The 13,820-nt window shown below is 35.0% G+C and overlaps 1 protein-coding gene and 1 long non-coding RNA gene across 2 annotated transcripts; both read left to right on the top strand.

The window, feature by feature from the left end:
- The first annotated feature begins 716 nt into the window (after positions 1–716).
- Positions 717–5,929, top strand: LOC145123420 (uncharacterized). Its single transcript, XR_013715137.1, has 3 exons — positions 717–1,066; positions 2,102–2,170; positions 2,260–5,929. It is a non-coding gene; the product is annotated as an uncharacterized LOC145123420 (long non-coding RNA).
- Positions 5,930–6,414: 485 nt separating this feature from the next.
- LOC145127039 (uncharacterized) lies at positions 6,415–9,397 on the top strand. The gene is made up of 6 exons (XM_079062291.1): positions 6,415–6,453; positions 8,113–8,196; positions 8,282–8,533; positions 8,935–9,042; positions 9,135–9,188; positions 9,296–9,397. The coding sequence occupies exons 1-6, from the start codon at positions 6,415–6,417 to the stop codon at positions 9,395–9,397; spliced, it is 639 nt and encodes a 212-aa protein (XP_078918417.1).
- The last annotated feature ends 4,423 nt before the right edge of the window (positions 9,398–13,820 follow it).

Genomic DNA, 13,820 nt, shown 5'->3' with positions numbered 1-13,820 from the left:
AAAACCTCTAATGTTGTATTCAAAGAAGTATTTGGAAATTTGTGAGTAATTTTTAAAAATATTTCAATACTCTTTTTTATTAGTATAGGTTCAATTATTGAATTAATCATCATTTTGTTTATATTTATTTCTAAATTTCAGCTTTATATTACTATACCATGCTAAAATAAATATGAATGTGTAATCATTAATCATTTAGTTATAAATTTTTTAGTAATTGTACATTTAAAAAAAATAAGAAACTAATATTCAAGTAGAATGATATTTATTGTATGATTGTCAAAATGATTATTTGCCGTTAAAATGGCCAAAATAACAACTTTTAACAAATAAATTTGATTTATGTTTTAAGAGTTTCATATTAGTGTATTGTTTTTTTTTTTCGGTATGCCAAGTTTAAAACAATGAAAATAAATTATTAATACACATGTAAAATCTAACTAAATTGGATATAAATTAAGGTGAAAATGGTCATTTTGATTAAAAATAGAAATAAAAAATATATTTTATAATCTTCGTATTACTATTTATTTTCAATTTAGTTATGCCAAATTAATAAACTTAGACAAATTGTATTTTATGAAATAATTGACAAAATAATGTCAATCAATGTCATTTTTAATACAAAAAAAAAATGAATAAATTAAGGACGACCACTACATTTTCAAAATCATTTTCTTAAAATGACACTATTTTTCATTTTCCCTACCAAAACAAGTTTGTCACGCTCGCATTCCTGTATAGTATATCTCGTCACGATAATTCGATACAAAATTTTCTTATTTTACCGACAATTTGCCTGTATAACTATACAATCTGAAGTCAATTTTAAATCCCCTAAAAATCAGCAAAAATTTGACAGGGAATTGATGTTTTCCTCAAATTATTGGCTACGATAAAGGATTTGATTTTTAAATTCACAGCGTAATATCTCAATATTTTAGGAAACATAATGGATTATATAATCAAAACTGTGTATAAATACGTTTGCTATCATGTATTCGCAATTTCCCATTTGTAGTTCAACCTGCAATCGTTATTCTTCTTCAACTCAGTCTGTATACAGGTATGTATTTTATTTCCTTCATCTTATACATACCATCGTCTGATAATATTCAAAAACTAATCTTACATTATTTGTTGATTGAATGCTTCATTCACATGGTTAATTTTTTATGTTTGCTAAATTGTTCATATCTCGCACTCTATGTGTTTGCTAAAATGCCTCAGACAAATGAAATTCCTATTATATTCAGTTGTATATAACATGCTTATATAATCTATTTCACAAATTTGCTGATTGTAGATGAAATGCGTTCAATGTATTGGATGCATTATAAGTTTTTACAAAAACTTTTGAACCAAATACTTTTGCATATAGGATTTGCAAATATCATGCATTACTGAAAGAAATAGTAGGATTATTCAACATAATTAAGGACCATGAGTTAATACAACAACAAATATTGGACTGTGACTTTTGTTTGGTTACCATTGTTGTACTTTGCCCTTCACATATCCATTTTTTAAAATAAAGCTTAAATTAAACAATTAAGCTATAGACAATACGCATAATATGCAGAATTGTACTCTATGAAATTATATTTTTACAGTTTTTTCGTTATTACGTATACTGTTATTATTTTTCATGACTGATTTGCCCCCTGAATTTTTATATTATTTTGCCAGAAAAAAACTTATAACAGAACATCAAAAGCAAAAAAACAGCATTATACTTTAACAAATAATAAATTCCTGCCACTTTAAACAACAAATTGAAAGTATATTTTATTAGGAACCAATTGTACTGTTTTGACCCTACTCAAATAATAATTCATATTTATTCCATTTTTTACACAATATCCTGATATTTTCCCTGTTGAAATTACTGATCTGCTTGAGATGAAATTTGCGTTTCTTATTATAATTTGAAAAATAAAGTTCAAGGGTTATTGAATATGCAAATTGACTGCTGACTATAAAATACTTTCTGAACTTGAAAAGAAGTTTACAATTGACCATGTATCAATTTTGCACAATTTATTTAATCCCTATAATATTTATATTGTTTAAGCAATTCTTAGTATGTTCTTATCTGCAGCATGTTGATTCCGACTCTTTCAACACTCCAACCTTTGAAGTCACATCTCAAGAAACTACCAATTTAAAGGTGCTATTTATTTTACATTTAAAGTTAAATTTAAATTTAACTTCATTTGCATTACTACTTAAGTAACATTTTTATGTACTTTAAAAAAGGATGTAATATCATTCACGGGAGATAATATCACTCCGGCCTCTAATGTTGAGAAAAGCACAGCGACAAGTCCGTTGGCCAAATACCGTTTTTCTAAAGTTGTATCTTCTAAGGGAGGAGAGAGTCGTTCCCTCCCAACCCACTGAACCTACTGTCACATCAATTTTTATCTCTTCTTTTCTTCATCTTTCCCAACCCACAACACACGGAAATCCTATCTTTCTCAACCCACTCAACTAAAAAAAAATACAAAACAACTAAGGTACAAGTTTTAAAACAAATGGTACAAGAGAAAATGAGAGAGAGAAAGTAGAGAAAGATGATGAAGTGGGTTATTGAAACCAATTAACCAACCCGTTGAAGCTGTTAGGATCGAGACACTTAACACATGACTCTAAACACACACACAACTCACGAAAAACAAGAACACAAGGATGAACATGAGGGATTTAACGTGGTTCGGTCCTTCTCTGACCTACGTCCACCGGTAACTAGGAATTTACATTTCTTGGTGCTAATCTGCACTCTTTCTGTGTTACACTAGATACAAGTTTTACAAATACAGATGAATCTCTTATATAGAGATGGAAATCAGAAGTAGTCAAAAAACACAACCGGGTCTTCAGCCAACCTTTGAAAAAACTTCACATTCAACAATTGTGGCTTCACATTCAACAATTGTGGCTTCACAACTTCACATTGTTCCTGCCATTTTTGACCAGCTGTGGCTTCACATTCAACAATCTCCCACTTGAAGCCACGGAAAAATCTTCACCTGTGCTTCAACTGTGCATATGTATTTGATCTTAACTCCTTCCTAGTTACCCTGGCCTTCTCTTCAATTAACCTGAAGGCCAGTTGAAGCTTTCGTTAGCTCCAACGCATCAGTCATGGCTAAGTCTGCCACTGACCTGTTCTCTGTCTCCACCGGCTCCCACTGAAATGAACTGCCCGATCCTGGAACATCCTAAGAACAAACGACACTCTCCATGTGAAGCAGATAATCTGGAGAGACTTTTACAGATGGAATACTGGTTCTCTTAACCCACTGTGTTCTGGGTATTGTAGTTGAAACAAAGCACATGCTCCCATTGCTATGAATGCCCTTGACTGGTTTTTCTGAACCGTTCCAAACACGTTCAACCTGAATCTGACCTGTGACTCTGGGTTTGCCATCTGCAAAGCAAACCTTCTTCTGTCCACGAGACTCTATGAACCGGATTTTGTTTTTCTTCTGAACTGGGACGGTTACTCCCTCAGATGGTAAACTGACCATATATAATGAACCCCTCTTATGTCCACGAGCTATCACAAGATTTCCTTTGACAACCTTCCACTGCCCATTCCTGAACTTAACCTCGTGTCCCTGTTCATCCAACTGCCCAACAGAAATCAACTGTTTCTTCAGACTTGGAATTACTCGGACATCCTTCAAAGTCCATGGACCAACTGGAGTCTTCAGATCTAAGTCACCTATGCTCGTCACATCAAGAACCTCGTCGTTCGCCAGTCTTACCTTACCAAAATCCCCTTCTTTTAGATTCCGCAGTGCTTCACGGATGTGGGTAGCGTGAAATGAAGCACCCGAATCCATAACCCAGGAATCCACATTGCTCTCCACACTACAGATCAAAACATCATCATCTGAATGGTCTACTGCAACGTTAACTTCTTTCTTGTCTTTTGGACATTGATTCCTGAAATGTCCAACCTCTTTACAGTTCCAACAAGTCACATCATTTCGAGTCCTCGACTGACTCCTTCTCCTGTTCCCGCTCCCACTACCTCTGTTATTTCTTCTACCTCTAACCGCATTCAATTGTTCACTTGATGATTCCCCGGAATTTCTTCGTCTGACGTCTTCGCCTAGAATTAAATCCCGAATTCCCTCAAAAGTGAGCTCTTTCGATCCTGCGGAACTAGTAACGGCTGTAACTGTTCCGGACCAACTGTCAGGTAATGATGATAACAGTAGTAAAACTTGAATTTCGTCCTCAAATTTTATTCCCACTGACCCAAGTTTGGATAAAATCGAGTTCAAATTGTTGATGTGTACTGTAACTGAACTTCCTTCCCTCATCCTCGTGTTGACTAGTTCCCGAATCAGGAAGACTTTATTTGCTGCCGACGGCTTCTCGTACATATTAGACAATGCCTCCATGATTCCCTTTGCCGAGGTCTCCTTCAAAATATTGAAGGCAACATCCTTTGACAACGTCAGTCTAATAAATGTCTTGGCCTTCTTATCCAAAGTCTCCCAGTTTGCCTGTGTCATCGCCTCCGGTTTTTCACCTAAAACTGCGTCCAAGTCTTTCTGTACGAGCAAATCTTCAATTTGCATCTTCCACCAACCAAAATCTTTCCCATCAAACTTCTCAATCTGAAGCTTACTGCTTTCTGCCATTTTCTGAAAGAACAATGACCTATCTTGCAATTTTCTGGAAATTCAGGGGCCAAATTGCAAATTTTGAAATATGCTACAGTGTCTGCTGACGTCACTGCTGACGTCGTGCTACAGTTCCTGCTACAGTGTCGTCTTCTCCGGCGTACTGCTACAGTGTCTGGTGCTACAGTGTCGTCTTCTCCGGCGAACTGGTTTTCCCGGTCACTATTCCGGCAAACCTTTGACCGGCGATTTGGACGTCTTCCGGTGGTCAAAAAATTCAGAAAAAAATATTTTCGGAATCTTCGGAACGAGACCTTTCCAATGGTATACACCAAAATCGTTTTTGACGAAAAAAAATTTCGACCAAAAAACAGAAAATCACTCTCTGGAGCTAAACCAAGGCTCTGATACCACTTGTTAGGATCGAGACACTTAACACACGACTCTAAACACACACACAGCTCACGAAAAACAAGAACACAAGGATGAACATGAGGGATTTAACGTGGTTCGGTCCTTCTCTGACCTACGTCCACCGGTAACTAGGAATTTACATTTCTTGGTGCTAATCTGCACTCTTTCTGTGTTACACTAGATACAAGTTTTACAAATACAGATGAATCTCTTATATAGAGATGGAAATCAGAAGTAGTCAAAAAACACAACTGGGTCTTCAGCCAACCTTTGAAAAAACTTCACATTCAACAATTGTGGCTTCACATTCAACAATTATGGCTTCACAACTTCACATTGTTCCTGCCATTTTTGACCAGCTGTGGCTTCACATTCAACAGAAGCGGGAGTGGTACCGCCGGTAACTCTATTGCTAATTAAGATTTTACCTTTGATTGTTTTGTATTTATTTTTAATTGAATAAGTTGAGTGAGTTCAAAAGATAGGGTTTCCGTGTGTTGTGGGTTGAAAAAGATGAAGAAAAATAAAAGAGAAAATGTGATGTGGCAGTGGGTTCAGTGGGTTGGGAGGGAATGACTCCCTCCTCCCTAATGCAGAGCTAAAGCACAATCTTTCTGAAGTTTACGATGTTGATGACCCACGAGCAATGTCATCGACAAAAGTGCGTTCAACTATCATGGATGATGGCTTTTTGGGACATGGCAAAATGGAACTTTTGATTCCAAAAATAGAGAAATAAATGCATCTTTAAGCATTTAAAACCAATTGGATATTTTAAGTGCATTCTCCCTTTTAAAACTATTTCAACTTTTGTTTTTTCTTTGTGTGGGTTTGTTTTGCTTTGATGGTTGGAACTATTTGACATTATTTTATTGGGCTTGAATTACCTTTATGAAGTTATTAGGATTGTTTTGGTGAAAATTGCATTTTGTTTTTTCTATTCAGTTTTTCAAGTTTTGCTATGTGTTCCTGGTTTGCCCTTAAATTTATACATATTTACTTAAAAAACGCAAAAAAGCAAATAAAAAATCAACTTTATAACACATATTCTCTTTATAGCACATATTAGCTTTCTTTTACTCCAATATAATAGAGTTTTATGATTTTACTGTATTAAATATGTTTGTTTTAATAAAATACACAAATTGCAAGAAAAACTATTTTATACTAAGTCATAATTCTGCATTGTATCGTTCTTTTTATTCTGCATTTCATAAATGAAATTAAACAATTCAACTTTACAAGATATGCATAATGTAATAGCATTCTACTTTATAATTTTGCATTGCAACAAAAACTATTTTATACTAAGTCATAATTCTGCATTCTATCGTTCTTTTTACTCTGCATTTAATAAATGAAATTAAACAATTCAACTTTACAGGATATGCATAATGTAATAGCATTCTAATTTATTAACTGTTTATTTTTAACATTATAGAGTTATATGTGTGTTTAGTTTTATGATTTTGCAGTTTTTAAATCACATAATTATTTAAGATTTATGTAAACCTCAAATCACTCTAATTATATAATCGACTTACCACATTTCCCCTGCTGGTGTTGTTTTTGTTTGTGAATTTTTGTAATAGCATCATAATTCATATTTCGTTTTTACACCATAATAACATCATACTTGCCTTTTTATCCCTTAATAGCATCATAATGCATTATGTGATACAAATGAAAGTATGATCGTGTGAGTTCACGGGTCTCACACCTATTATATGAATATAACATATGACAACAATTAATACACGTTTTATTCATATATAAATATAACAGGTGACGAAAGATGATGTAAAAAATATATTTTAGGTAAGAAAACTTTATAACATGTTATATTCATATATAAACGATACTTAAACTGTAAAAAAGTTAAGCATGCGTTTTATTCATAAGTGAATAACGAATGTGCTGTAATAAAAATCTGATGCGTTTTTATTCAGTTATGAATAACGATAGCTGAAACTCTAAAAAATATATTTTTTTATTTTATCTTAAAACTATATCAATATGGATGTCTATTTATAGAGAATGAGAAATTATGAATTTTGATATATTTAAAATAAATTTTCGATAAAAATATCTTTCTAAAAATCGAAAAAACAAAAAAAAGAAATATGTTTTTGTGTATATTAAGGTAATAATTAGCATAATTTAAGGAAACATGTTTGGTTGGAAAACACATGTATATCCGTTATCCATTCCAAGTAAGCCATAGAATGAATACATGTTGAGTACATTGAAGTTGGGTACTTGATAAAGCCATAAAGGTAAAGAATATAAATTATAATGAATTCATGATAAGTTTCTTAGTATTAACCTAAAATAACAAATAAGCCATAGAATGAATACATGTTGAGTACATTGGTATCAACCTACATGAACAAGATATATACATTAAACCTTTTACCCAATGGGAAAATTTGGCAAATGCAAATACTACAATACAACCTAAGAAGGCAAGACCCTATGTACCAAAATCCATTACTAGACTACCACATTTTTTTCCATGATGATGACTAGTCATGTGTGGCACTCTCTTTCTCTCTCTCTCTCTCTCTCTCTCTCTCTCTCATATGCACATGACTAGTTGCTACACTTAGGGTATTAATTGGACATTTTCTTATTTTCTATATCTTCATTGTTGTCCCTAAAGGTATAAGGTTGCAATTTTGGTTCTTATATCACTATTTCATGTGATTTTGGTCTCTGGCATGTATTAGTTAACAGCCTAGCTGTTAATCTTTTTTGAAATAACCATTGTGCCTTTGGACTAAAACTAAAAAAATAGTATATCATATGGACCAAGCTTGTAAATTTTCTCTTGTTCACTAAAATACCTTGCGCTTTGTACAGATATAACGTTGTTAACTATATGAAACTTTTAACAAAATAAGCATATGTACATTTAAAATTTTATAAACCTTAACTAAGAATGAAAATAAAATCACAAATTTGGTCCCTATGATACTGCTTGTTTCAGTTTTGGTCCAAGGTTAAAATGGTCATTTTAAAAAATTCTGTTATGCTGTGTTTTCATTTCTGTTAGTTAGATTTATCCCCTACGACCTTACAGTATGAGAGGGAATATCATATTGGCTGTTTGAGGGAACATAAGAAGATTGATCTGAAGGTGTGTGAATTTGAATTTAGTTATTTACTAAAATTTCCTGCTTTTTTCACTTGATTACATATGATTGATTGTTCATGTGTTACAGGAGTTGCCATCTGGCAATTGGTTATGTAGTGTGGACTGTGGAATACTTAATTTGGTTCTTGAGAGATTGGTGGCATGTGGGCCCGTGAAGGTCTCTCATTCTCTTACGTGTTTAATCAGGGAGAAGTCTATGGTCTGTGATGCGAACGGAATCGGAATCAGCAATTCCGATGTGAAGTGGATTGTTTCGCGTGGGAAAGAAGTTTCTAATGAGAACAAAGTGTTGCTTTCACAAGCTGTTGATATCTTTCATGTGAGTATAATCTATAAACTATAAACTATTGATTTTATTATTATTCTTCACTGCTTCTAAAGATTAATTAATTAATAACAATTTATTTTACTTCTGCCGGTGTTTTCATTGATTGCAACAAAAATGCTTCAATCCTATTGTTGATTCCATTACTGGAAGTGATTTTATTCCATCAAAGGCATATGTGTAAGCAAATATATAACAATTTACTTATTTTTTATTTTTCTTTTTAGCATCTATTTTTTTTTCTTTTCTTTTTCTCTAACCAATAGGTAGATAATGGGCGATTCTGACTTCACAGGAGTACATTGTGCTATGCTGACAATGCAGTAAGCTCACACTTGTCATTTTCTATTTTTTTATATGCTATACAAAGTTATAATTATAATAATTAATATAAGTGTAAATTGTGCGGGTTAACGGTTGTTACAGCTGGAATGTTTCGTGTATTTTGGGCAGATGTTGCAGAGCTTGCAATAGTTACTACAAATGAAACCAACCAAGGAAAGGTAAACATGCTTATTTACACATTTTCAACATCAATAGTTTGTTTTAATTTATTTGTATGTAAAAAACTTATGAATACATTGATTGAATCCAGAGGTACTTCCAACTATTCTTCAACTGCTTTCAGAAGCTACTCAGGTATCTCAAGGTTAAGAAGATGGTGGTTCCTACTGTCGAGGATGTTAAATCCATGTGGATTCAGAAATTTGGTTTTCATTATTACAGATAATTATATTATATTATATATTTGTACAGAGGAGTGAATACAGACAAACATTGACATCAATGGTGGCATTTCAAGGAACATCTTGGTTAGAAAAGGAGATGGTGGTGCCTCAAGATGGACTTACTTTCTAGATGTTTTTCGTTTTAGTCTTTCCATGGAGAAGTAAAGTAAGCAATAAATGAATGGATGAATACCCTTTTGGTTTTTACTTTTTATGTTATATGTTTATAAATGGTTTGTGGTATGTAGAATTTTGAAACACGCTTGGATTTGTTGTGACTTATATGACTTATGAATGTCTGTTGACATTTAGATCCATGCTTTTGTTTCTTATGTCTTACTTCAGAATGAAATATTAATCCCACCCAAAATGGTGGAACTAGATGGAACATAAACCACAATGACGAAAATGATGGGTTTTAGGTACAACAAATAAACTAGAAAACAATTCCTAAGTTCACATGCAACCTACTTTGGATCTATGTTTTAACTATTGAACATACAACTTTGAATTGCAAAACAAGAACCCTAGAGGAGAGAGGCTAATTTCGAAATTAACAAACTAGGGTTTAGGGTTTACATACCTTTCAATTGTTATAGCAAACAATTGATATTCCCTTGGTCTTGATCTTGATCTTCTTGGAAGCTTTAGCACCACAAGTGTAATGCCTCTAATGGAATCACACCCAAACTAGCAAGAAGGAAAGTAGAAGAAGAGAGAGGAGAGGGAGTATGCAATTTCGGCCAAGGTGTTCTTCCAAAGAATCAGTACCTCAAATGTGAGCCAGGAGGCTCCTTAAATAGCTGAGGGATCTAGGGTTTAAGGGAAACCCTAGTTATCCTTTGCTTAGGGCCTAAGCAAACCCAAGGGCCTTATCCAACCCCCTATGGACGAAATTATTAGGGTTTCCCCTAAAGATTTCGTCCACCCTCTTCCAAGGGGGTTCTAAAGCCTTCCACTCAACTATTAGATAATTGCAAACTAGTCCCTACACTTTATAATTAATTCTTTTAACCCCAAAATCAATTCTGATTAATTTCTGGCTAACAATTAATTAAACATAATGATTTCTAATTAATATATTAATCCATTAACATATTAATAAATCATTTATATATATATTAATTTATTAATCTTATAAATTAATATCTCTCCTTTCATAATTTCCTTGTCCAGTTGCTAGGTTGAGGGCAACCCAAAAGGACTGTGCTGCTATCAATTCAAGTACATACCAATTATAGTTATGGGCTTAGACACCTAATCCAACAGTCTCCCACTTGGATAAGTCTGTAACTATAATTGCTAGTATGCCTACTAAATTTGACCAGCAAATTGTAGCTTCCAAAAGCTGCTGCCGAACTCTGACCCAGTCAGTTACGTGTCCTAAGATAAGTGATCATATAATCCTTCGTTCTGCTAGATATCCCTAGACATAAGACATGGAATGTAATCAATCTCTTTGTCCAGAATCTATGTTTCCCGATTCCTGATTTGTGATGATGTAGGACTTCTAATTGAACACATCAATTTAGTCCTGGCTGGGCCCAGCACATAAGTCAACACCAAATCATCGAGGGGCCCACAGATATCGCTTTTCCTGTTAGGGCAAAAGGAACGAATAAACGTTGACTCATATGCTTGTATCTTTTACTCATCAAATTATGCATGACAATACGTTTTATAACACCAAGTTACTGATGCGTTTTCGTATCACCAATGCACAACCGACTTGTAAATTACAACTCATATATCTTCGTTTCAAGATTATAAGATATTACCGTCTCAGTATTACTCGTGATGAATTCCATGAAGTGATACTCTGAGCGAGGGTTTATCCAATACTCAAATCTCAATTTCTGAGTAGTCATGAACATTGCAGCAATTCTATTGCCATGTCTATCCTTAGACAATCTGCAATCCAATTCATGACAGTCTTAATTCACTACTTACTTCCAAGAGTACGAGCGACTGTGGAGTTTGAATAATCTCATTATTCAGGAAGTAAAACATGCAAAATTGAAACACAATAATAAACAATTGACAAAAGGTAGTAGCCAAACTTATAAATAATACTTTATTATTTAATCACCAAAAGTCAATTAGATTTACTTTGTTACAAGTTTCAAAAACTAATCTAACTACTAAAACTAATATCATCTTTCAGTCCTATGCTCCGAGCATGCTGAATATGCTTAGCCCTACTCAGACCCTTTGTGAGGGGATCTGTTGGGTTATCTTCAGATGACACCCTCTTAACTATAAGATGGCCTTCTTCAACTCTATGTCTGATGAAATGGTACTTTCTGTCGATATGTCTGGTCTTACCATGATCTCTCGGTTCCTTTGTCAAGGCAACCGCTCCTTCATTATCGCAGAACAGTTCCATAGGCTCCTGGATGGTTGGAACAACTCCGAGATCCCCGATGAAGTTCCTCAACCAAGCTGCTTCTTTCGACGCTTCACTTGCTGCTATGTACTCTGATTCACAAGTAGAATCAGCCACCGTATTTTGCTTGGAACTCTTCCAAGTAACTGCTCCTCCATTCATTAAAAATACCCAGCCCGACTGAGAACGGAAGTTATCTCTATCCGTCTGAAAGCTGGCATCACTGTAACCATCTACTCTCAAAGTATCACTGCCACCAAGCACAAGGACCCAGTCCTTTGTCCTTCGCAAATACTTGAGTATATTCTTAACTGCTATCCAATGAGCTCTACCTGGGTTTCCCTGATAGCGACTGACCATGCTCAAAGCAAATGCCACATCAGGACGAGTACATGTCATAGCGTACATGATCGATCCGACAGCGGAAGCATAAGGTACACGACTCATGTCATCTATTTCAACATCTGTACTCGGGCATTGAGTCTTACTCAATTTGGTATTGCTCTGGATAGGTAGCTCTCCCTTCTTGTAATTTTCCATACTAAACCTCTTTAGTACCTTATCCAAGTATGTGCTCTGACTAAGTCCAATTAGTCTCTTCTTTCTATCTCTCAATATTCTAATCCCAAGAATATAGGCAGCTTCTCCAAGGTCTTTCATGGCAAAACACTTTCCAAGCCAAGACTTAACTTCTTTCAAGGTTGGAACGTCGTTACCAATGAGTAATATGTCATCGACATACAACACCAGAAAAGTTACTATACTCCCACTAGCCTTGATATACACACAGAACTCATCTTCACTTCTAGAGAAACCAAATTCTTTGACTTTCTCATGGAAGCAAAGATTCCAACTGCGAGATGCTTGTTTCAATCCATAAATGGATTTCTCAAGCTTGCACACTCTATTAGGGAACTTTGCATCAACAAAACCCTCTGGCTGACTCATGTAAACATCTTCAGCCAACTTCCCATTAAGGAAATCAGTTTTGACATCCATCTGCCAGATTTCATAATCATGAAAGACAGCTATGGCGAGCAATATCCTAATAGATTTAATCTTAGCCACTGGCGAGAAGGTCTCATCATAGTCAACCCCTGGGGTTTGAGTGAAACCTTTTGCAACCAGTCGAGCCTTGAATGTGTGCACATTTCCATCCATGTCTGTCTTTTTCTTGAAGATCCATTTGCACCCAACTGTCTTACGACCTGGTGCACTATCAACCAAATTCCAAACTTGGTTGTCATACATGGACTTAATCTCGCTGTCCATTGCCTCTTTCCACTTGGAAGCCTCTGGGCCTGCCATTGCTTCCTTATAAGTGACTGGTTCATCTAAGTTTACCAGTGTTCTGTCACTTATGAATGTGTCACCATCTGAAGTAATATGAAAACCATACAACTCAGGTGGCACACTCACCCTAGTGGATCTTCTAAGAGGTAATGAGTTATCGATTGGTTCAACAGGAACTGTTTCCTCTGGTTGAGTGCTAGTGTCATCTAAGGTTCCTTCATTGGCTGAATCTTGAATTTCTTTAAGGTCAATAGTGCTCCCACTGTCCTCTTTGAATATGAGCTCTCTTTCAAGAAAGACTCCTCTTCGTGCTACAAAGACCACGTTTTCACTAGGCCTGTAGAACAAATATCCAAAAGACTGCTTTGGGTAACCAATGAAAACACATTTCTCACTTCTAGCTGCTAGCTTGTCGTGAGTCTCTCGTCTTACGAAAGCTTCACAACCCCAGACTTTAATATGTGCTAACGAGGGAACTTTCCATGTCCACATTTCGTGAGGTGTTTTGGCAACCTTCTTTGTAGGGACAAGATTGAGGATGTGGGCGGCTGTCTCTAAGGCATACCCCCAGAAGTGAATAGGAAGCGAAGCCCGACTCATCATAGAACGAACCATGTCTAACAAGGTTCGATTGCGCCTCTCAGCTACACCATTTAACTGTGGTGTCCTAGGAGGAGTCAATTGTGAGACTATCCCACATTCTTTCAGATAGTCGTTAAACTCGATACTAAGATACTCCCCGCCTCTATCGGATCTAAGTATCTTTATCTTTCTGCCCAATTGATTTTCGACTTCATGCTTGAACTCTTTGAACTTTTCAAAAGTTTCTGACTTATGCTTGATCAAGTAGATATATCCATATCTGCTATAATCG

Source organism: Lactuca virosa, chromosome 7, assembly GCF_052849685.1.
Source record: "Lactuca virosa cultivar CGN04683 chromosome 7, Lactuca_virosa_CGN04683_v6, whole genome shotgun sequence".
Taxonomy (NCBI): domain Eukaryota; kingdom Viridiplantae; phylum Streptophyta; class Magnoliopsida; order Asterales; family Asteraceae; genus Lactuca; species Lactuca virosa.
Note: the sequence above shows the minus strand (reverse complement) of the source record. Positions and strands in the feature narration are given on the sequence as shown.